The 24492-nt window shown below is 42.7% G+C and overlaps 4 protein-coding genes across 4 annotated transcripts in view; 3 read left to right on the top strand and 1 right to left on the bottom strand.

Annotated features, from left to right (window-relative positions):
• Positions 1-163: 163 nt before the first annotated feature.
• Positions 164-8474, top strand: LOC112230209 (protein N-terminal asparagine amidohydrolase-like). The gene is made up of 10 exons (XM_042310670.1): positions 164-407; positions 605-707; positions 861-926; positions 2144-2255; positions 2349-2422; positions 2532-2585; positions 4731-4784; positions 4864-4961; positions 5241-5354; positions 5562-8474. The coding sequence occupies exons 1-10, from the start codon at positions 327-329 to the stop codon at positions 5730-5732; spliced, it is 927 nt and encodes a 308-aa protein (XP_042166604.1). The 5' UTR covers positions 164-326; the 3' UTR covers positions 5733-8474.
• A 194-nt stretch (positions 8475-8668) lies between these two features.
• On the top strand, positions 8669-14606 carry get3 (guided entry of tail-anchored proteins factor 3, ATPase). The gene is made up of 7 exons (XM_024396395.2): positions 8669-8845; positions 9563-9710; positions 9947-10095; positions 11254-11404; positions 11969-12076; positions 12341-12538; positions 12635-14606. The coding sequence occupies exons 1-7, from the start codon at positions 8703-8705 to the stop codon at positions 12761-12763; spliced, it is 1026 nt and encodes a 341-aa protein (XP_024252163.1). The 5' UTR covers positions 8669-8702; the 3' UTR covers positions 12764-14606.
• A 522-nt stretch (positions 14607-15128) lies between these two features.
• Positions 15129-22572, top strand: LOC112230212 (bestrophin-2-like). Its single transcript, XM_042310669.1, is given in 11 exon segments — positions 15129-15306; positions 16647-16818; positions 16933-17027; positions 17150-17383; positions 17773-17781; positions 17784-17926; positions 18095-18172; positions 18568-18720; positions 18896-18976; positions 21995-22149; positions 22384-22572. Coding segments are annotated over 10 exon segments (1146 nt in total). The 5' UTR covers positions 15129-15306; positions 16647-16666; the 3' UTR covers positions 22430-22572.
• Positions 22573-23709: 1137 nt separating this feature from the next.
• The window catches only part of LOC112230213 (protein Hook homolog 2), a 1062-nt gene continuing 279 nt past the window's right edge, over positions 23710-24492 (bottom strand). Inside the window, exons 2-3 of the mRNA XM_024396400.2 lie at positions 24373-24444; positions 23710-24172 (exon numbers count right to left, since the gene is read on the bottom strand). Coding sequence (XP_024252168.2) covers positions 24020-24172; positions 24373-24444 — 225 coding nt within the window. The 3' untranslated portion in view covers positions 23710-24019. The remainder of the gene's footprint in view (positions 24173-24372; positions 24445-24492) is intronic.

Genomic DNA, 24492 nt, shown 5'->3' with positions numbered 1-24492 from the left:
GGACGTAAGGTTTTGTGTCGTAACCCGACATAAACAACATGCACGTTTCGTGTCAAAGGAGCGTAGGGCAAATGGAGAATTCAGCGTAGCCTACATTTACATTTTATAGCGTTCATGCCCTAATAATACTTGTGTACAGTTGGTGGCAGTAATACATCTTGTGACAGTGAGTGACGTTCTTGAGAAGAAAGCCTACCAAAGAAGAAGAAAATGGATCCAGGAAGTGCAAGCTAGCTAACCATCTGTCTTGTGTAATAGGTCTAGTTTTCATGTTTCATTAAGATAAATATGACATTATATTAGGTAGATTTATATTGTAGAAAGAAATGCCTTTGCTAATACAAAATAGAAGAATCGAACGACCAGGTTCGACAGTCGATTTGTTCGCCAGATATCCGCATTTGCAGGTGAGTTGACTGGAGTAGCCAAGCAAACTATTTGTATTTATTTTATTTAACCTTTATTTACCGCTGAGTTGACTAGTTAGCCAAGCAAACTAGCAGCTGTCATGTCGTAAGCAAGTTGTCCTTGTTTGAATTAATCACCATTTAGTAACAAATCACTTGCTCTTCATGCTATATTGACATTTTATTTTATACCATAGGAAAACGCCCGAGTATTTCGGTCCAAGCCGGTTGTAGATGTCGACCCGAAGTGCCTCCTATACATACAGCAACGAGAGTTTGCAGCCACAACACCAGCGGACAGTGAGTATAAACCTATAGTTAAATCAATCGGTTAGCCTAGCTTAACATAGTATATTGTTGCGTCCAAAGGCTACCTCTACACTGATAAATTGTAGCTAAAAATCCGCTGCAGTTTCCACGACCATCACGAAATGTGTCCCTCTGTTTCCCCAGACTCTGTCGCTGTCCTTGGTTCTGATGATGCAACCACCTGCCACCTAGTTCTGGTGCGACACACAGGTACTGCAGTTCTCTATGTAATGTGTGTTTGTAGATACTATGATAGCATCAAGATATGAGCTTCTACTTCTAAAAACTCACCTTTCCAGAAACAAGTCTCTCCCTGTTGCCGCTTGCTATAGACCTCCCTCAGCCCCCAGCTGTGCCCTCGATACCATATGTGAATTGATTGTCCCCCATCTATCTTCTGAGCACGTGCTACTAGGTGACCTAAACTGGGACATGCTTAACACCCCGGCCATCTTACAAACTAAGCTTGATGCCCTCAATCTTACACAAATTATCAATGAACCTACCAGGTTCAACCCCAAATCAGTAAACACGGGCACCCTCATAGATGTCATCCTAACTAACTCGCCCTCCAAATACACCTCTGCTGTTTTCAATCAAAAAACTGGATGCAGTCTATCACAGTGCCATCCGTTTTGTCACCAAAGCCCCATACACTACCCACCATTGCGACCTGTACGCTCTCGTTGTTGGCCCTTGCTTCATACTCGTCGCCAAATCCACTGGCTACAGGTTATCTACAAGTCTCAGCTAGGTAAAGCCCCGCCTTATCTCAGCTCACTGGTCACCATAGCAGCACCCACTCGTAGCACGCACTCCAGCAGATATATCTCACTGGTCACCCCCAAAGCCAATTCCTCCTTTGGTCGTTTTTCCTTCCAGTTCTCTGCTGCCCATGACTGGAACGAATTGCAAAAATCTCTGAAGCTGGAGACTCACATCTCCCTCACTAACTTTAAGCACCAGCTGTCAGAGCAGCTTACAGATCACTGCACCTGTACATAGCCCATCTGTAAACAGCCCATCTATCTACCTACCTCATCCCCATACTGGTATTTATTTATTTATTTTGCTCCTTTGCACCCCAGTATCTCTACCTGCACATTCATCTTCTGCCAATCTACCATTCCAGTGTTTAATAGCTATATTGTAATTACTTTGCCTCCATGGCCTATTTATTTCCTTAACTTACCTCATTTGCACTCACTGTATATAAACTTTTTGTTTTCTTTTGTTCTACTGTATTACTGACTGTATTGACTGTATGTTTTGTTTATTCCATGTGTAACTCTGTGTTGTATGTGTCGAATTGCTACGCTTTATCTTGGCCAGGTCGCAGTTGCAAATGTGAACTTGTTCTCAACTAGCCTACCTGGTTAAATAAAGGTGAAATAAAATAAAATGTCTGCATTTGTACCATCTTGTAGGAAGTGGAGCTGCTTGCCTTGCTCACTGTGATGGCTCCAGCACGTGGAGTGAGGTTCCCCTCATCGTCAAAGCTGTCACATCTCTGAGCAAGGACCCTGCCAAGGAGGGCAGGTAAGAGATAACCCCCCCCCCCACACACACACACACACACACACACCCACACCCCCCACACACGTAATTGTCCCCTTGCTTCTTTTCCTTCAGGCTGGAGCTCCACCTCGTTGGAGGTTTTGATGATGAGTCAAAGACGTCCCACAAACTCAGCCTTAACCTATTGTGTACGTAAATCTTCTTATCTTCCCTCCTGTTTGAATGCAACTGCCACAGTAGCAACACCATTATCAGGCTGCATAGAGAAACTACAACCCTTCTATTGTGTTTTTGCAGCGGCCTTCCAGAGACAGAAAGAGGATATTCACCTAGAGACCTGCTGCATCACAGGTACATGTTTCCACTCTGTTATATTCTCTCTCAGCCTGTTTTTCTTTATACAACCCAGAGCTATACAGTGGGGCAAAAAAGTATTTAGTCAGCCACCAATTGTGCAAGTTCTCCCACTTAAAAAGATGAGAGAGGCCTGTAATTTTCATCAAAGGTACACTTCAACTATGACAGACAAAATGAGAAAAAAATCCAGAAAATCACATTGTAGGATTTTTAATTAATTTCTTTGCAAATTATGGTGGAAAATAAGTATTTGGTCAATAACAAAAGTTTATCTCAATACTTTATTATATACCCTTTGTTGGCAATGACAGAAGTCAAATGTTTTCTGTAAGTAAGTTAAGGTTTTCACACACTGTTGCTGGTATTTTGGCCTATTCCTCCATGCAGATCTCCTTTAGAGCAGTGATGTTTTGGGGCTGTTGCTTGGCAACACGGACTTTCAACACCCTCCAAAGATTTTCTATGGGGTTGAGATCTGGAGACTGGCTAATCCACTCCAGGACCCTGAAATGCTTCCTACGAAGCCACTCCTTCGTTGCCCGGGCGGTGTATTTGGGATCATTGTCATGCTGAAAGACCCAGCCACGTTTCATCTTTAATGCCCTTGCTGATGGAAGGTGGTTTTCACTCAAAATCTCACAATACATGGCCCCATTCATTCTTTCCTTTACACGGATCAGTCGTCCTGGTCCCTTTGCAGAAAAACAGCCCCAAAGCATGATGTTTCCACCCCCATGCTTCACAGTAGGTATGGTGTTCTTTGGATGCAACTCAGCATTCTTTGTCCTCCAAACACAACGAGTTGAGTTTTTACCAAAAAGTTATATTTTGGTTTCATCTGACCATATGACATTCTCCCAATCTTCTTCTGGATCATCCAAATGCTCTCTAGCAAACTTCAGATGGGCCTGGACATGTACTGGCTTAAGCAGGGGGACACGTCTGGCACTGCAGGATTTGAGTCCCTGGCGGCGTAGTGTGTTACTGATGGTAGGCTTTGTTACTTTGGTCCCAGCTCTCTGCAGGCCCCCCCGTGTGGTTCTGGGATTTTTGCTCACCGTTCTTGTGATCATTTTGACCCTATGGGGTGAGATCTTGCGTGGAGCCCCAGATCGAGGGAGATTATCAGTGGTGTTGTATGTCTTCCATTTCCTAATAATTGCTCCCACAGTTGATTTCTTCAAACCAAGCTGTTTACCTATTGCAGATTCAGTCTTCTCAGCCTGGTGCAGGTCTACAATTTTGTTTCTGGTGTCCTTTGACAGCTCTTTGGTCTTGGCCATAGTGGAGTTTGGAGTGTGACTATTTGAGGTTGTAGACAGGTGTCTTTTATACTGGTAAAAGTTCAAACAGGTGCCATTAATACAGGTAAAGAGTGTAGGGCAGAGGAGCCTCTTAAAGAAGAAGTTACAGGTCTGTGAGAGCCAGAAATCTTGCTTGTTTGTAGGTGACCGAATACTTATTTTCCACCATAATTTGCAAATAAATTCATAAAAAATCCTACAATGTGATTTTCTGGATTTTTTTTCCTCATTTTGTCTGTCATAGTTGAAGTGTACCTATGATGAAAATTACAGGCCTCGCTCATCTTTTTAAGTGGGAGAACTTCCACAATTGGTGGCTGACTAAATACTTTTTTGCCCCACTATATGTAGAGTTTGGCTGCCAAGTTAGCACAGGGGCCATGTTAGCACAGGGGCCATGTTAGCACAGGGGCCATGATCGAAATGCTGCCATGTTAGTGCCTTTATTTTTGAAGTTTTGGTGATGTAACAATACGAGAGCACCTCCGACAATTTCCTATGAAATGACCTCCTGTAAACAAACAAAGCAGGAGAGAGAATTTCATGTTTTTATTGATTCGCATTCGGGGTAATCCAAGTCTGTACTGTGTTGTCAACAAATTGCATATCGTCTTTCAGTGGACATCTTCATAGTTTGCAAAACCTATCTGAAATAAACAGCACAATGCGGAAGTGTCAATTATCACTTAGCAACAGCTATGGAGGAGGAAGTGGCGCTCTCGGAACGTTCAGACAGAAACCCTCATTGGCCCAACTCTCTGTATATCTGACTCTGCCCCTACCTGACTCTGCCCCTACCTATGTCGAGGCTCTTTCTCTTTTTTTCCACTTGCAGAGATGAATGACGTCTTAGTGGACGGAGCGCACAGACCGGGTGTGCATGGCATAGGTACTGTATCTACACTGCAAATAAATTCACCTTTGTGTAGCAGACAGTTTATAGTATGGCATTGACTGTTTGTCTGCAGGAATAAATATTAAAACAGGGGAGGTGTTCCCCGCCTCGTTCCCTCACAAAGGACCCGCGGAGGAGCTGCGATCAGCACGGACATTCACTGGGGGCCAGGTAGAGACTTGCGCATAGATATAGAACCTTAAATAGGCTGATGTCATAGAGCCACTATGCATCAGATTGGCAAATTTGTCAAGTAGAACTAGAATTCCTGTCTACTGATATATTGTCTATGCTCTTGCACATCTCTGACACTATGTGAAGGATCGATATAAAGAAAGATCAAAGATGACACATTGAATGGCTTGTGGAGTGTCTGGATAGAACCCATACGTGAGTTGCTAACTACACTTCATCAGACAGTCGTATAACATTGTAATTGTTTCTCCACAGATGGCTGATATATATGACTCGAACAAAGGAGTTGTGAAGATCGGCCCATGTAAGTGGTCCCCGAATCTGGATATTTCCTTCTGGCTGTCGCAAGACGATGACACCATCTTAAAGGTAAGGTGTAAGAAAATAATACATTACTAATATTGACTCCACAATCACTAGAACTTTAGTTGTATGTCCCTTTAAAAGCTTATTGACAACCTCTAATGTGTTATAGTCTCTGTTTCTGTCAACACTGATACAATGAATGTTGCATAGTATGTTATCAGTATACACACTGTGATATGTTACTCCTCCTGTTTTTTTCCCCCCGACCAGTACCTATCCACGTCCCCTACGGCTGAGCCACCACACTTTGTCCAGCACATCAAGTCCACCATCCAGTTCCTCCTGGAGCACCCCAGTTCAGACAGCGTCTTCCCTGGAGGACAGCCCCAGCACTACCGCAGAACAGAGCAGGGGGACTGGGAGAATGTTAACCAGACATAAAGGGCTTGAGGCTCTTCTCTAACCCCCTGTTACTTTGACTTTCCCTGGAATCTGTCCAGAAATGGAATCACTCCTTAACTTCTGGAAGACAAGACACTGTGACCCTCCTCTTTACGCCATTGTGGGCGTCACATGTTATTGTTTTTTTGACTTGGTACCAGTACTCCCTGTATATAGCCTCTTTATTTTAATTTGATTGTTGCTCTTATTTTTTACTTTTGTTTATTTAGTAAATATTTTTCTTAACTGCATTGTTGGTTAACGGCTTGTAAGTAAGCATTTTATAGTAAGGTAAAATTGTATTTGGCGCATGTGACAAATAAAATTTGATTTGATTTATCCGTGGTAGCTATGTACAGTACAGAGCTATCTGGATTGAACCCCAGTGCTGTATCTATGGACTGTCTGTCTCATAGTTTACCAGACTTTTTTTGTATATGTCTTATTTTAAATCAACAATACAGACAATACAAATGTCCGCTCCCACAGAGAGTGCTCTGGTCAGAGGGTGCTCTGGTCAGTGGGTGCTCTGGTCAGTGGGTGCTCTGGTCAGTGGGTGCGCTCACCCCCAGCTGCCCCGAGGGGCTAACAAGGCAAGGCCCCGGCCCAAAGAGATTTTCCAAGGGCTGGAAAAACCAAGCCCGACTCGCGGGCGGGCATGAAAGAAAGCGCACCCATAAATACCAGGACCAGCACACACACAGCATGAAGCCAAACCACAAAACATAAATAACGAAAAGCAAAACATAGAATAATCACATCCCACCCTCACCCCTGATTGGAGGACCTCAAACATTTACCCTGTACATTTCTGTATATACTTACTTCAACACTCATAAATTCCGCCCTTCCGACAGCCACAGATCAACCCATCTTTCTCAATAAATCATCATTCTACCATGGTGTCTCACTAGGGACTTGAACCTCCCCAACTGCAACATTTCTGCTGAAATTGCCTTAAAAATAAATATTTATTTAGTTTACTTGACTGGCTGGCCCCAGTGAAGACAGGACAGGCAGAGCTATATGTATTTGTCCCAAATAGCAACCTTTTCCCTATTTAGTGCAGTCATAGGGCCATAGGGTTCTGGTCAAAAGTAGTGCACTATGTAGGGAATTGGGGTACAATTTGGGACAGATGATATCTTTCTATTACTAATGATTGTTGTTGGGATGTTATCATTCTTGAGTTAGCGAATGTCTGCACCCACGCGGTCTGTTGGATTGCACAATGTGTTCATCTGAGTCCTACTATGCTATTATCTGCTGTAGTCATGTTATCCAATAGCTGTAGATGTACCCTTAATGGACAAAACATTAAGAACACCTTCCTAATATTGTTTCACCACCTTTTGCCCTCAGAACAGTGGCTGCTTGCTACTTCTTTGTCACATTTTAGCTAGGCAGGTTAGGAGAATGAGGTTAAGGTTGGGGAAATGGTTAGGCTTAGCTAAAATGTTACAAGGAAGCAGAAAACATCCATGCAAAAAGGTCTCGAGTGGCAACCAATCTGGCCAATTAGCTGTTAGGTTTCCATACACTCACTTACATTGATCCTCCCAATTATTTAGTAACGCCTACTTTCAAACTCTCCATGTATGCACTTGCCCATGACTCAAATTTGCATCAATGACTAAGGTCTGTCAGGATCAATTTTTCCTCAATATTGAACCATTTTGAAAAACATTCTCATGAACCAGAAGTCCAAATAACATGGGTATGTGGCAGGTTTCTTAACTTAGTTTGAGAAAAGCTAAGGGGTTGGTTAAAAGATGGCTGAGTTATTGATAAACCAATCTTTATTAATGGACACATTTTCCTTTGTAAATTCATTTCACAGTGGCCTATCAACCAAAGACATTGCCATGATGAACCATCATAAGGAAACTACTGTATTAACAATTCACTTTTTTGACTATGTCATGAGTTTGAGTAAGGTTGGATGTCTTGCGTTTATAGCCATGGTGATCAACTGGATGGAGCGGAAATCACAGAAGATATATGTGGTAGTTGCAGCAGAGAAATATTTGGGTGTGAGAGATTTTAGTGCAGAAGATCTACAGGAAGTTTTGAGAGAAGGGGTTCCATCATTCCAGGCCGATGGTCTGGTTTAGGATCGTTTAGGGCCAAAGTAGTGGGATGGGGTGGTGGATTTGGGGGGATAGTGTATAGGTGCAGTGTTAGATGGTGGTGCAATTCAAGATTTCCCCATTCCCCTTTTCTTTTCTTTTAGGACCAATGTGTAATCCGCATTGCGAAAGGCAGGTAGCCTAAAGGTTAGAGTGTTGTGACAGTTACCGAAAGGTCACTGGTTCGAAAACCCAATCCGACAATGTGAAACATTTCTATGTGACCTTGAGCAAGGTACAGCCCACACATGGCCCCAATATGCAACACAGCATCTAGTCTATTTCAAATTCAGAAGATTTTAAAAAGATAAATATATTAAAACATTTCATTATTTTCATTATTATTCCATGTTGATGTCTTTTGAATTTGAAAGACATACCGGCTCATTTTTCTCAAAGTCCACACATGGCCCATGTTTTCCCTTTGAGGACCCCAGCCAAATAATGGTAATTCAATGCAACAAAAAAAGCTAACAATTTAAAATGGGTTGAAGATGGACCAGCCTATCAAGCATTTGTCAGAACTCTCCCATGTCCAGTTAGCTGTTTATGTCTTATAATGTGTCCTCTTACTGTTATTTCTGATGTGGCATAAAAACAACAATTCCTAATAGATGGACCTCCTGTGTCTTTGTTGCTCAATATCCATCCATTGTTTTATTGTTTCTTATAAATTTAGTGTTTTTCATTTGGTTTTTGATTAGATTGTTTGCTGAAAATATGTTTACATTTTGATCGCTAAACTATTTAGCCTTGGTATAGCCCAAAAGAGGGTCGCTTTTTTTTTACCCAGCTGTTTTTATTATTTGGTACATCCCATTTGCTGACCTGTACACACAAGATGGCAGCTTCGTTGGAAGAAGAATTTGAAGATGCGCCCGATGTGGAGCCTTTAGAACCAACATTGAAAAACATTATAGAGCAGAAATCTCTGAAATGGATATTTGTTGGAGGCAAAGGTGGCGTTGGCAAAACAACATGCAGGTAGGTCGATGCAAAATAGTGCTTTGTCACTATTAGCTAACGTCACTAGCAAAATGAATGGCCTAGCCAAGTATAGATATCTAGCGTATCTTGTTCAATACCGCTAGCCCGACGTTCAATTAATGTTTCTTTATTGACAGTCATTTACCATGAGCGTAGCTCTTATTTCAGTGGGAAACACAGTGAGCTAACGTTAGCTAGTTATATAGTTAGCTAATATGACAATAATAGCTAGAAACTGTAGCTAACTAGTTAGCTAGCTGTCAAATTCATAACACTGTCATTACTTACTACGTTAGCTAGCAATCCAGCGAGTTTTAAACCGTTTTGAACAATCTTTTACATTCACAGCAAACATCAGGTTAGCAAACTCCGCTATCTATCTAACGTTATCTAGCTAACTAGTTTTAGTTAGACACTACCATCAACTCAACATGGACCATCACTTTCAAACACCAATTTCAAATTTCGGTGGTTAAATTTGTCAGTTTCATGCGAAGTTGATTTTTATTTAATTGAGAAGACACTGTTTCTAATGTAGTAATGTATACATACGTAAACAATGTTTCTAACTGAAGGGTTGATAAAGGTCTGTATTGTTTGTCTGTGCTCATGTGTCTATCTATCAGTGTCTGTGGTCATATTTGTCTGTCTGTGCGTGCTCATGACATTCTGTCTATGTGTGCTAATGTATCCGTCTGTCCTTTGCCCCCACAGCTGCAGTCTTGCTGTACAGCTGGCTGCGGTGCGTGACAGCGTGCTCATCATCTCCACTGATCCGGCACACAACATCTCAGATGCCTTTGACCAGAAGTTCTCTAAGGTGCCCACAAAAGTCAAGGGCTACGAGAACCTCTTCGCTATGGTATGTCAGCATATGTCAGCAGACCCAGTCTCTCTGCCCCAGTTTTTTTTGTCTACACTACAGACTGGTGATGTTGCTCTCTGCAGTATGCACTCTCTTACTAGGTTTTGAGAATGATTAGAGGCAAAGAGCTGGTTTGTCAGACTACCTCCTCACCGTCTCTTTCCTCCTGTCTTGCCCTGACCTTCTGTTCTGTCTGTGTTGTCTTGTGTTGTCTTGTGTGTGTGCTCCTGCAGGAGATTGACCCCAGCCTGGGTGTGGCGGAGCTCCCAGATGAGTTCTTTGAAGAGGACAACATGCTGAGTATGGGCAAGAAGATGATGCAGGAGGCCATGAGCGCCTTCCCCGGCATCGACGAGGCCATGAGCTACGCAGAGGTCATGAGGTACGGAGACACGCACACACAGAGGTCATGAAGTTAACACTTAATGGCTCTCCACATTAGTTATCGATACACATTATGCTTTGAGTGTTTTTAAAAGTTCTTTAAATTCAGTCAATCATTGGTTATGTTCAGTTTCTCTGATAGAAGCAGGGTAGCCTAGTGGTTAGAGCGTCGGACTAGTAACCGAAAGGTTGCAAGTTCAAATCCCTGAGCTGACAAGGTACAAATCTGTTGTTCTGCCCCTGAACAGGCAGTTAACCCACTGTTCCTAGGCCATCATTGAAAATAAGAATTTGTTCTTAACTGACTTGCCTAGTTAAATAATAATAAATATCCATGGATGATAGTGTTGGTCTGTACTTGTGGTAGTAGAAATGAGTTGGGCTGCTATTATTGGGCTTTATTGTCACCCGAATCAAATTCATATGTCTGGGTAAGCTTAACCCTTTTCCTAAAATTTCCACGGCCATAATTTTAAAAATCCCCATCAAAATCAATCCGTTTAAATGAAAGATGTTTTTTTTGCATGGGCTGAGTCTCAATCCACCGCATCTGCCGATATTGCCCTTCCGCACTTGCGGTGAAAGGTGGCAGAGCTAGAGCGGTGTTTGTCAGACCATTAGACATCCTGAAAATCGGTCTTCTCACGAATATGTCTGTAGTGTCTGAACGGTTTGGCCTACAAACTGAGACTCTCCATTTTTCTCTGCAAACCCCCACAAGCATCACGGGACTCATCTGGAGTCGTTACTGCCTCTTCTGCCTGTGGGGGGGGGGTTCTAATAAGCTAAAATAGATTTGTTTTAAGATGGTCACACCAAGGATCATTTAGCTATTTGAATTTTAAGACGCCTTAAGGCAGGGTTTCCCAAACTGTTTTGTTTTTTACTCTAACATTACACAGCTGATTCAGAGCTTGATGATTAGTTGATTATTTTAATCAGCTGTGTAGTTCTAGGGCAAAACAAAACCCTGCCTTAATAAGGGGTCTTAAAATTCATAACCAAATAGCTAAATGATCCTTGGTGTGACCATCGTAAAATAAATCTATATGTAAGTTAGTAGAACCCCCCCCCCAGCTTAGAAACTAGAGGGTTAATAAGGTTATATTGACTAACTCCAGTGTTCCTCAGTCATACTCTTTTCCTCTCCGTTCAGGTTAGTGAAAGGCATGAACTTCTCTGTGGTGGTGTTCGACACTGCCCCCACTGGCCACACGCTACGTCTGCTCAACTTCCCCACCATAGTGGAGAGAGGCCTGGGACGACTCATGCAGATCAAGAACCAGATCAGTCCCTTCATCTCACAGGTAAGGTCTACTAGCCCTAAACCAGATCAGCCCCTTCATCTCACAGGTAAGGTCTACTAGACCAGATCAGCCCCTTCATCTCACAGGTAAGGTCTACTAGACCAGATCAGCCCCTTCATCTCACAGGTAAGGTCTACTAGACCTGATCAGCCCCTTCATCTCACAGGTAAGGTCTATTAACCCTAAACCAGATCAGCCCCTTCATCTCACAGGTAAGGTCTACTAACCCTAAACCAGATCAGCCCCTTCATCTCACAGGTAAGGTCTACTAACCCTAAACCAGATCAGCCCCTTCATCTCACAGGTAAGGTCTACTAACCCTAAACCAGATCAGCCCCTTCATCTCACAGGTAAGGTCTACTAACCCTAAACCAGATCAGCCCCTTCATCTCACAGGTAAGGTCTACTGACTGTTGATTTATTTCTGTGTTAAGCATGAAGCTCTAGTTGCTCTGTTTTTATTGACCCGAGAAGCTGTCTGAGTCGGTAGCATCAGTTCTCTTATTGTTGCCACTTGTGCATGATCCTTCTCTCTAGTTCTCGCTCACTCTTTCTCCCCCGTAGATGTGTAACATGCTGGGTCTGGGAGACATGAACGCAGACCAGCTGGCCTCTAAGCTGGAGGAGACCCTACCAGTCATCCGCTCTGTCAGTGAGCAGTTCAAAGACCCTGTAAGTCAGACCAACACCGACCCATTTAGAAACATTGATCTCCTTAACAATGCTTTACCGAACATCTTCGCTCTTGGAAAACATTGATGTGCGTATGCAGTGTATATACACCTGCATTATGTAAATTTGATTGATAACCACTCTACTTCACTATGTGGAGTTATTTGAGTATTGTGTGTTAATTACAGTTTTTGGAGTCCGTATAGTGACTGTCTCTACTTGTGTTTGACGCCTCTCTCCGATCCTCCCCACGCTCCCTCATAGGAACAAACAACGTTTATCTGCGTGTGCATCGCTGAGTTCCTGTCCTTGTACGAGACGGAGCGCCTGATCCAGGAGCTGGCCAAGTGTCGCATCGACACGCACAACATTATCGTCAACCAGCTGGTGTTCCCCGATTCAGACCGGCCATGCAAGATGTGCGAGGCCCGCCACAAGATCCAGTCCAAGTACCTGGACCAGGTAAAGCACGGCATAAGAAGTCTTCATGTTGTCAATAGTCTGTCACCACGTGCTCTGCCCCTACAATGGTGGCCTAACCTTTATTCTCTGTCCCAGATGGAGGATCTATATGAAGATTTCCACATAATCAAGTTACCGCTGCTGCCCCACGAGGTACGGGGATCCGAAAAAGTCAACACCTTCTCAATGCAACTCCTGGAGCCCTACATCCCCCCTACCAAGTGATTGACCTCTGACTCCCAGTCGCAGTCTGAACTCACCATCTCCGTCCCCCTTGACCCCAGCCTCACTCCTGCATTACAGCAACCCAGCAAGAACATCCCCATCCTCTTCATCTTCAGGAACCTAAACCACTACAGCAAGAAAACACACACACACACAGGGGCGGACAACACAGAACACAAGGACACACAACCACCTGCTCCTGTTGTAGGCCTACAGTCTAAAAGCGAAAGGAGGATCCACATGTGATTTATCTCTCTCCTCTCACTTTTCTCTATCATTCTATCTATACCATTCTCTCCATATCTCACCAGGGAAAAGATGAACTATTCCTAAAGAATGTAACTTTTCCCAGAGGAACACTCAAGGCCCCCCCCCTCCCTTTCTCCTCTCCTCCTGCCTCCCTCCATCCTATTTTTCCTTCCATATTCCAGCCTCAGTAATGTACAAGTGAAACTATCCCTAATGGCTGAGTTTGGTGTCTGGTGCCGCTGCTGTGTTTTTCAGTATAAAACAGCTTTGAGACGATCGACTGCATCTTTGGTTTTACCATGTGATTTAATTAGACTGTATCTGTTTGGTTTGCATCTGAAATGGCACCCTATTCCCTGTATAGTGCATTATTGCCACACATTTTGACCAGGGCCCTGGTCAAAAGTAGTGCATTATATATAGGGAATAGGGTGCCATTTTGGATGCACATTCTGACTTCTTAATGCCCTCCATTGTGGGAATGGAGAATAATATGAATGGTGGGAAAGTTTAGTCTGTTATGGATGAAGGTGGGGGTGTGTGCAGGGTGAGGACTTACGACCCCAGGGTGAATAGTCACTATGAAGAGGGATATAGGCCTAGAGGGAAGGGTTTTCAGATCATGTTATATTTTGTCCCACCAATCCCATCAGTCCACTGACCAGCCTTAGAAGAGCATTTGAATACTTAATAATAGCATGGACATACTTAACTACATTATTTGACCAAAATGTTGTTCTCACGCACCATGTGTTTATGGTGTAAATAGCATGTCCCCACCTACATTTAGTTCAGTTCTTGGATAAAGAAATTATATTTATTGATTGCTGAGCAGTGTCATTCATCTATAATCTACAGTATCAGATGGCTACTTGTAATTATTTTATGCCAATTTCATTGTTTTCCCTACTCTAGGTTGCCACTGAAGCAGTATTTGTGTAAAGCTTTTAAAGTGCTACTTTTCTCTCTAGCCTGGTTGAACCAGACTGAATGCTGCACTCACCATTGAGTACAGTGTTCAGCCTGGGTGGGGGGGACTTAGCCTGGTTAAACCAATCTCTTTCTTCTGGTCAAAAGTAGTGCATTATATAGGGAATGGTGTGCTGTTTCAGACACACCCTGTCTGTTGTGTAGAGGGCTCTCTATTCGGGTACACAGCGTGATGCTATTTGGCTACTTGGCTTAATGAATGCCTTATAATGCATTATAATATACAATTGATTACTGAATGTTGATTGGTCCCCTGTTGAAAGGTTGGTTCATTATTTAGCTCTTATTTAGACATCATTCAGTGTGGGATTTTTGTGTTGCCTGCATTTTTGCATTGGTGCACTGCTTCTTTGATCCACAGGCAAAATGTCCCACTAGCTGTCAATTTGACTTGTCATCAAGATAGTCAAACACCAGAAGTGGTCATTATACTACCAACTATAGCCCCATAATCTCTGCAGCAGCAACACAAGTCTTGGAAGGGTCCTTTTTGATTTGATTTTGTCCATGCAATGTTATTAATGCTTCAAGTTATGCATATCCCCCCCAGGCAATTGTTAAACTTACTAAATAAAAAAACAAACATGTCTAATTCGCAGGGAGATTTTTGGTTGTGTTTTTATTTATTAACACAGCTTTCATAACCAAATAATGTTACGGACGCAGGCGACCCCAAGACGCAGCCGGGACACGCATGGATGGTCTGCGGTACAACATGCCTTGTTGAACAACAGATTCGTCTTGACAGGTCCTGACTTTGTGGGTGACTTCTACGCTCAGAACCTGCAAAAACAAGCCTCCTGTTGAGCTGACACAGTGTTTTGTAGAATTAATTCAAATTTGTCAATGGACTGGAAAAAAACACTTGCCTCATTCAAAAATATAATGCACCATAAACTTTTTCTAATATATGCACAATTTAATAAATATTACCAAACTGTTATACATGGTTTAGTCTTTTTTTTTTTAAATCAGTGGCAGTCTATGACTATTTCCTATTTTCCAATACTTTTTTTCTTCTAATTTTTACCCACTTGCATTTTTGACATTGTGTAGCTCTCGGCAGGCTGTCGCTTGTGGTCCATCACCGATTTAAAATGCACTGTGCAGAAAATCTCGCTCTCCCAGTAGGGGACATACACTAACGAGCTTCGTCTCCTCCAATTTTCGGGATTTGCCCCGGGGCGCTCGAACCACTGAACGCACTGCTGAGGCTCCAGCATCCAAGGATTACCCTCTACTGTTGCCTTCTTTTACTGTATGATGTATCGGCTGAATGGGTTACCAACGATGGACGTAGAATGGTTAGTAGAGAATTTCAAAGTTGTACAGATGTATTAGGCTATGGAATATGTAAGGGCTTTGATCGTGCGCAGCAATAATGCTAAGCGCGGAGATTGTTGATTAACCTGAACCTGCAAACACCCCAAAGATCCACTCACTGCACGTAGACTAGACGTAATACCATTTGTTTCATATCTGTCCTAAATTTGTCCATCGAACTAGGTGTTTTCATGGACTTTTACGCAAAGTCTAAATGTATTGTGTTCTGGTGGGGTGTTGGTGGATGGGAAGGGAAAGCTCAGGACACAACTCTGCAGTTGTCTGCTTAATGCTGTATGCTGTCGTCTGGACTCTCATCCATACGTATATTTGTCTCTCCTCGTCACGCTTTGAACAAACTCGCAAAAACCCCAAAAATGCATTGTACAAAATGTACATGTTAATATTTTCAAAATACTCCAATTTCATTTTATAAACATTGTACACCAATACACTAATAATTTTCTAATAAGTGCTAAATATTTATTTGAGTGTACTATTGCACCACTATATCCGAGGCATAGTAATGAGGTAACAACGCCATTCCTGACATGACCGGACAGGTATCAAAATGAACGATAGCTAAATGAAATACAAAAACGTCACATTTCACAACATACCTGCATGGAATGGATACAAATGCAAGGCAAACGTTAATGCTGCCGTCTGTTGTACATAAGTATATTTGCCTGACAAAAGACAGTGCAGAATTCCCGTGAGAAAATCGTCAGAAAACTCACGCTGTCTGTACCTGAAAGATAGCCTCTCCCGCACCCAAAGCTAACGGTAGCTGGGCTAACCTTGCACATTTGCAATTAAAGTTGCTCTCGAAAATGATCCCCATTCACGCTAATATATATTCATACTAACAGTAGTACAACAACACTTAATCAATTATGATATCATTTTTGCTTGTTTTTTTGTGTGCATTTGTGAACACTTGCTAACATTGTGCATTCAAAATAAACAAAAACACATACCTCTCCTCATCACGCTTTGACCAAACTGAGGCGTAAAAGCATGGTTCTCGTAGATGACATCACAACATCAACACAATTTAGAAAAGAAATACAATAAAATATTTCACTTTTGAAAGTATTGTAATACATCTGAAAATAACCATAAATGAAAAATAAATATGAGGGATTTTCAGTGAAAAATAAAGTATATTTTACACCTGTTACATAAACAAAACTGTATAGGTATGATTTGTGGAGGGTTAGACATGGGTTTTCTTTCCATTTCCCTTGATTAATAGAAACAAAACTAACACAATATATGTTTTCCGAGATATAGTACTTAATTTTTTTTAATATGATAGAATAATTGATAGATGACATCATGACCGTCACTTACACCGCGCAAGTTGCCAATGCGCGCTTCTGCGGGTTCTCCAAACTGCTCCTAGCCTGGAGGGGAAGCATCTACAAGGTCTTATGGAAGGAGTTCCTTGCTTTCTTCGCCATGTACACTGCCATCAGTGTCACTTACAGGTATGAGAGCCTTTGGCTACCAAGTTACATAATTATTTGAACTTTCCATTACTATTTGATGATTTCAGTTTGTTTTAATTGGTGCACATTATTATGTAACTTTTACCTCTTAAGATTCTTCCTCTTTGATGACCAGAAGAGGTATTTTGAAAAACTGGCAATTTACTGCAACCACTATGCCAGTCTCATCCCCATGTCTTTTGTGCTAGGTGGGCAATATTACTACATCAATAACACAGATTCTATTAGAATATTATTCTATTCTAATATTCTTCTATTCTATAAGAAAATACCACCATTCATTACAGAACCATTTGCTGCTGTTTTCCAGGTTTTTACGTGACACTGGTGGTGAACCGCTGGTGGAATCAGTACACCCGCATTCCATTACCTGACCGCCTGATGTGCGTGCTCTCCGGCGGCCTGCAGGGTGTGGACGAGCGCGGGCGGCTGCTGCGACGCACCATGATGCGCTATACAAGTCTGTCCGCGTTACTGATTTTGCGCTCGGTCAGCACCGCGGTGTTCAAACGCTTCCCGACCATGGACCACGTCGTGGAAGCAGGTAAATATGTCATTCAGATGCATCTAAGAGACTGCCTTTGAGGAGATATTGCACTTTCCAGATGTCGCCTTCAAGGAAAAATTGCACTTTGCAGATTTTCAGAATTCAAACACAAGAAAGTAGCCTACAGTGTACATCTGGATACACCATACCACTTGCAGTTTTGTCCCACATCCTGTGCCTTCCAAACACATACCTATAGTTTATGTAGCGGTCTAGCGGAGGTGAGTCGGACTCACGCTCTGGTGATGAGGTAGCCCTGCCTGCAACTTTGAATCAGTGTCACCCTCTGGTCCAATTTCCTCTTGGCCTAATTAAGACATTGGGTTTCAAAGCAGTACATGGGGGTTCTGACCCCACCTGTGACAGATACACTCCCCTCTCCTCAGGGTTCATGACCAGGAGGAGCGGAAGAAGTTTGAGAGCCTCAAGTCCCCCTATAACAAGTACTGGATTCCCTGTGTGTGGTTCACTAACCTGGCCGCCCTGGCACGCTGTGAGGGCAGGATTAAGGATGACAGCACCCTCAAACTAGTGCTGGAGGTAGTCTACAATACAACACACATAAAGCGACATAGTGATAAACCACATTATGTCAATAGTTATATGACATGAATAAGCTGTACCGACTTACATCCTGACTGAACCTTACACAACAACAATACATTCATCAAAAACAAGAACTTACATTTGTGTCTGTTTATGTCGCAGGAGCTCAATCATTTCAGAGGGAACTGCAGTATGCTTTTCCATTACGACATGATCAGTGTTCCCCTGGTCTACACTCAGGTGTGTGTGTGTGTGTGTGTATGTGTGTGTGTGTGTATGTGTATGTGTATGTGTGTGTGTGTGTGTGTGTGTGTGTGTGTGTGTGTGTGTGTGTGTGTGTGTGTGTGTGTGTGTGTGTGTGTGTGTGTGTGTGTGTGTGTGTGTGTGTGTGTGTGTGTGTGTGTGTGTATGTGTGTGTGTGTGTGTGTGTGTGTGTGTGTGTGTATGTGTGTGAGTGTGTGTGTGTGTGTGTGTTTGTGTGTGTGTGTGTGTGTGTGTGTGTGTGTGTGTGTGTGTGTGTGTGTGTGTGTGTGTGTGTGTGTGTGTGTGTGATTGTATGTGCAATCATTGTAGAATTTCCTCTGTCGGCATCACTCATTCGGTGTCCTATGTTCTCATCTCCACCATCCCTATAGGTGGTGACTCTGGCCGTGTACAGTTTTTTCTTCGTGTGTCTGATAGGACGTCAGTTCCTGGACCCCACACAGGGCTACCTGGGTCATGACCTGGACCTGTACATCCCCATCTTCACTCTGCTACAGTTCTTCTTCTACGCTGGCTGGCTCAAGGTCAGTGGAAGTTCATTGTTGTGTTCTCTAGGTAGCAAATGGAAGAAAACCAGACTGAAACAGGGAGAGGCTACCAAAAACAAACATATTTTTTAAAATTTCCGTTGCAAAATGTTTTAAAACATTTCCCTTGCGTGCCCCAATGAACATTACCCATTTTTTGTATGTTTTTCAGGTAGCAGAGCAGTTGATAAACCCATTTGGAGAGGACGATGATGACTTTGAGACCAACTGGCTGATAGACAGGAACTTCCAGGTTTCTATTGAATCACATGTATTGCTATCCTTCTCACAACCCCCCATTGTTATCGTATATGTAATATATGCATGTATATGGTAATACTTCATATATGTGATATTCTAAATATACCACATGCAACCCGTAATAAGACAAAGCAATTAGCCCATTAAATGAATTAAATGGCTCCATAATATAGATCGTAATATGCAAGACCATGTGGTTAAACCATGTGCTATCAAGTATTATGCGTTTAGCTGACTAAGATCAAGGAATGGTCATAAAAGCAAATATCAAAGCAAGTATAATTGAATAACTCTGTAAAATGAATGGTTTCACATACAAGACATAACGATTAAGCTACAAGGCAATACTGACATTAACAAAGCATTAAGGTAGGCATAACGATTAAGCTACAAGGCAATACTGACATTAACAAAGCATTAGGGTAGGCATAACGATTAAGCTACAAGGCAATACTGACATTAACAAAGCATTAGTCTAGGCATAACGATTAAGCTACAAGGCAATACTGACATTAACAAAGCATTAAGGTAGGCATAACGATTAAGCTACAAGGCAATACTGACATTAACAAAGCATTAGGGTAGGCATAACGATTAAGCTACAAGGCAATACTGACATTAACAAAGCATTAGTCTAGGCATAATGATTAAGCTACAAGGCAATACTGACATTAACAAAGCATTAGGGTAGGCATAACGATTAAGCTACAAGGCAATACTGACATTAACAAAGCATTAGGGTAGGCATAAAGATTAAGCTACAAGGCAATACTGACATTAACAAAGCATTAGTCTAGGCATAATGATTAAGCTACAAGGCAATACTGACATTAACAAAGCATTAGTCTAGGCATAATGATTAAGCTACAAGGCAATACTGACATTAACAAAGCATTAAGGTAGGCATAATGATTAAGCTACAAGGCAATACTGACATTAACAAAGCATTAAGGTAGGCATAATGATTAAGCTACAAGGCAATACTGACATTAACAAAGCATTAGTCTAGGCATAAAGATCCTGTGGTGTAAAAAGTACCCAATTGTCATACTTGAGTAAAAGTAAAGATACCTTCATAGAGAATGACTCAAGTAAAAGTGAAACTCACCCAGTAAAATACTACTTGAGTAAAAGTCTAAAAGTATAAATCATTTAAAATTCCTTACATTAAGCAAACCAGACAGCACCATTTTCTTGTTTTTTTTTTAATTTATGGTGGCACACTTCGACACTCAGTCATCATTTACAAACGAAGCGTGTGTGTTTAGTAAGTCCACCAGATGGCAGTAGAGATGACCAGGGATGTTCTCTTGATAAGTGTGTGAATTGCACCATTTTCCTGTCCTGCTAAGGAGCATTCACTACTTTTGGGTGTCAGGGAAAATGTATGGAGTAAAAAAAGTAGATCCTTTTCTTTAGGAATGTAGTGAAGTAAAAGTAAAATTAGTCAAAAATGTAAATAGTAAAGAAAGTACAGATACCCCCAAAACTACTTAAGTAGTACTTGAAAATATTCCTGAGAGGACCATAAAACACCTTTGCACAGAGTAATTTAGAGTTCACCCTCCTGCTAAGGAGCATTCACTACTTTATACAAGTTACCACAGAGATCATCCACTGAACAAAAATATGAACGCAACATGCAACAATTTTAAAGATTTTACTGGGTTACAGTTCATATGAGGAAATCAGTCAATTGAAATAAATTCATTAGGACCTAATCTATGGATTTCACATGACTGGGAATACAGATATGCATCTGTTGGTCACAGATACCTTAACAAAAAGGCAGGGATGTGGATCAGAAAGCCAGTCAGTATCTGGTGTGATCACCATTTACCTCATGCAGCACGACACATCTCCTTCTCATAGAGTTGATCAGGCTGTTGATTGATTGTGGCCTGTGGAATGTTGTCCCACTCCTCTTCAATTCAATTTAATGGCTGAAACGGGGCGAATGGAATGGCATGAAGCACATGGAAACCATGTTTGATGTATTTGATACCAGTCCACCTATTCCGCTCCAGCCATTACCACGAGCTCGTCCTCCCCAATTAAGATGCCACCAACCTCCTGTGGTGCAAACCCACAGTTTCATCAGCTGTCCGGGTGGCTGGTCTCAGACAATCCCACAGGTGAAAAAGCCGGATGTGGAGGTCCTGGGCTGGCGTGGTTACACGTGATCTACGTTTTGAGGCCAGTTGGACGTACTGCCAAATTCTCTTAAATGACTTTGGAGTCTATTTATTGTAAAGAAATGATCATTAAATTATCTGGCAACAGCTCTGGTGGACATTCCTGCAGTCAGCATGCCAATTGCATCTCCCTCAAAACTTGAGACATCTCTGGCATTGTGTTGTGTGACAGAACTGCACATTTTAGAGTGGTCAGCACAAGGTGCACCTGTGTAATGATCCTGCTTTTTAATCAGCTTCTTGATATGCCACACTCCATGTCAGGTGGATGGATTAGCTTGTAAAAGGTTAAATGCTCACAAACAGGGATGGAACAAAACAAAAATAAGTAAGCTTTCGGTGCATTTTTTAAATGTAATTTCAGCTCATTAAACATGGGACCAACACTTTACATGTTGCGTTTATATTTTTGTTTAGTGTACATACATATAGATAGCTTCAGAGTCCTCTTTAAGGTACACGTTTCAGATAGATACCAGACATGGATACTATAGCTTTATTTTATAGTAGTCAGTCCTCTGGATACTGTAACAGAGAGATACATTTTGGCCCCTCAGAGGGGAAGGGCTGGCAAGTCCTTGAGCATTGTCCTTTGTGCTTTCCTTGTGTTACTGGCCATTTGCAATGCAGCTCCAGGGGACAGAGAGCACATAAATTAGGGCCGAGCCTACACTTGTACATGAGTGGGATAAGTACTTTTGAAACACTCAAAGTGAGAGAAAAAAAAATGGTGGGGTGAAAGGAAACTTCAACAGAAGAGTTTCTTGGAACTTCCCTCATCTGAAACTGAAGAGGTAGTGTTTGTGTTTCCTCAGGTCTCCATGATGGCAGTCGATGAGATGTATGGGGATCTTCCCATCATGGAAAGAGACCGATATTGGAACGACTCTAACCCTCGTCCTCCCTACACTGCAGCAACTCTATTCAGGCTGCGCAAACCCTCCTTCCAGGGCTCCACCTTCGACATGGCGTGAGTCTCTATTCTATTCTATTTGATTTGATTTGATTCTATTTTTGGGGCAATACATTTCTACAATACACCTTAAATATGTGTTCACCTCGTTGCAAGCAAGGATATTCAGTATGTGTGTCTTACAAGTCCAAAGATGATTAGTTGTATGTTTCTAACCTTGCTAACACTTCTGTATGGCCCTAAGGGCATTATTCAAGTTGTAGTGATTTGAATTGAGTCTGTCCCCTCCAGGATTCCCAAAGAGGAGATGCACTTTGCCCCTGGCGGATATCACTGAGAACGTGGAGTCTCAGGGTGGGGGTCACCACCCCAACATGGCCCTGTTCAACCGCTCCTCTTCACTGCCCCGTCCCCCACGGGACTCATTGGAGGGGCGCTGCGCCGCACCTCCGCCCAGCTCCAAAGGTTCCGCCGTCGCTCCGGGATGTACCCGCCCTCGTTCAGTGATGAAGAGGGTGAGGACGAGGATGATGAAGGTGGGAAGACTTTGGGGCCGTCTGGGGGATCGCTGCCGTCTGTTTTGGCTCAGGATACTCAGAGTACCATATGTAGGTGTGGAGGGGTGTTTAATGCTAGGACACCCCTCATGGAGGTACAGTTTGGGGTTGGGGTGGAGAGATGTGGGGATGCCCTTCAAAGCCAGGAAGAGATTATGGAAGAAGAGGAGGAAGAAGAAGAGGATGAGGGGAACACCCAGAAGGGGGCAGAGAAAGAGAAGATGGAGGAAGGGAACACTGAGGTGACAGGAGATATTCAAAGCCGCATGCCACTGCTCCCATCACCCCTCCAGCCTTCCAGAGACCGAGGCCAAACATCCATCAGACAACCCCAGGATAAGACACCCAGACCAGCCTCGACAACCCCCTCCAGCCCCCTAGCCCACAGAATCATCCACCCCCGTTCCACAGCCTGCTCCACCCAAGACCTTTTCATCTCTGAACCAATCACAGAGCAGAGCACAGTGATCCCCGCCATTCCCAAGCCGCCCATTGGTGGAGCCAAGATGTCTTTCCTCACTGTGCCGTCCTACAGCGCCCCACAGCGTCATAGGAGCGTCAGCATGGGGTCAGAGTCCCCATCGGCTCCGAAACGAGAAACTGCACCCTGTTCTAGCCAAAATTAGTGCACTACTTAGGGAATAGGATGCCATTTCAGAACCGGACTATGAGTAAGGGAGAACATGCACACTTCTGTCCAACTGGGACCAACACATTACACTGAAAAGCTAGGTCATATGTCACTGTAGTATGTTCATGAGAAATCACTGGTCTATAGATCATCTGCATGAAGTTCATCCTACTGAACAATCCACCCAGATGCTGCAGGTTTGGGCTGCAGCTTTCACTGTGTTCACCAATCTTACACTGTACATTTACTTTAGATGAATGATTTTTCACCTTGTTATGTTGTTATGAATTATAATGAGGTAAATAAAAAGAAAAGACAAATCTTTCTTGCCATAGTTCCATTTCTGTTGCTATGAGATACAATAGTTTGGGATGACAGCAGATATGTGAGACAATACAGTCAAATAAAATCTGGAGAAAATGAGCGCTATACTGTAAGTCATGTTGATATTTTATTCAAGCGCAAAAATCCATTGGCAACACATTGTAATAGTGATGTTCCTTTATTGTCCTATCTATTCCTTTAACTTTTAGATTCAAACTGAGATGGACAAAAAACGAACACCAATACCATTTGACCAGCAGGTGGCGCCAATGTTACATAAAATATGTTTTTTAACATCCAAGATTTTTTTAAACAGCCACAAAAATCCCATCAACATCCTCTTCCAACGTTCCTTGTCCATCCAGTGTCAATCCCACCACCCTCAACAGAGGGACCTCTCCCTCCATCTCCCCTCCTATCTGGGCTGTAGCTTGGGAGAGAGCCCCATGCCTCTCCTGCTCCTGGCCTGGGTGGACTGCCTCTGCTGGGCCAGGAAGGACTGGGCTTGGCCTGGAGGCCTGTAAGAGCCCTCAGACAGCCTCAGCTCCTGCTGCTGGAGAGTCACACACTGGAGGGGATGCATAAAAACTCATTTCTCATTCAAACAGTAGAGTCCGCTCAGGAGTGACATTCAGTCCTCACTTTTCCAACTTCCTGCATTTGAAATGAGACCCTATACCCTATATAGTGGACTAGTTTTGGGGTAATGCATTATATAGGGAATATGTTACTATTTAGGACATAATCAAAACATTCTCACACACTCACCATACTGTACCAGTCTGTAATAGTGAGTTTTTCCTCTTGGTCTTGTCTGGACATGATCCTCTCATGTGAGTCCTGTAACATCAACAGATAGAGTAACATCAAAATATTTTTTTGAGGCTA

This window comes from Oncorhynchus tshawytscha, linkage group LG32 (assembly GCF_018296145.1).
Source record: "Oncorhynchus tshawytscha isolate Ot180627B linkage group LG32, Otsh_v2.0, whole genome shotgun sequence".
Lineage (NCBI taxonomy): Eukaryota > Metazoa > Chordata > Actinopteri > Salmoniformes > Salmonidae > Oncorhynchus > Oncorhynchus tshawytscha.
Note: the sequence above shows the minus strand (reverse complement) of the source record. Positions and strands in the feature narration are given on the sequence as shown.

What these genes read in the sequence shown, in the direction of transcription:
- LOC112230209 (XM_042310670.1), top strand. Translation starts at nt 327, where the DNA reads ATGCCTTTGCTAATACAAAATAGAAGAATCGAACGACCAGGTTCGACA. An exon ending in AGCCACAACACCAGCGGACA is followed by an intron (nt 708 to 860) that starts GTGAGTATAAAC and finishes CTGTTTCCCCAG; the next exon opens with ACTCTGTCGCTGTCCTTGGT. An exon ending in AGAGACCTGCTGCATCACAG is followed by an intron (nt 2,586 to 4,730) that starts GTACATGTTTCC and finishes TTCCACTTGCAG; the next exon opens with AGATGAATGACGTCTTAGTG.
- get3 (XM_024396395.2), top strand. Translation starts at nt 8,703, where the DNA reads ATGGCAGCTTCGTTGGAAGAAGAATTTGAAGATGCGCCCGATGTGGAG. An exon ending in TCAGTCCCTTCATCTCACAG is followed by an intron (nt 11,405 to 11,968) that starts GTAAGGTCTACT and finishes TCTCCCCCGTAG; the next exon opens with ATGTGTAACATGCTGGGTCT. An exon ending in GTGAGCAGTTCAAAGACCCT is followed by an intron (nt 12,077 to 12,340) that starts GTAAGTCAGACC and finishes GCTCCCTCATAG; the next exon opens with GAACAAACAACGTTTATCTG.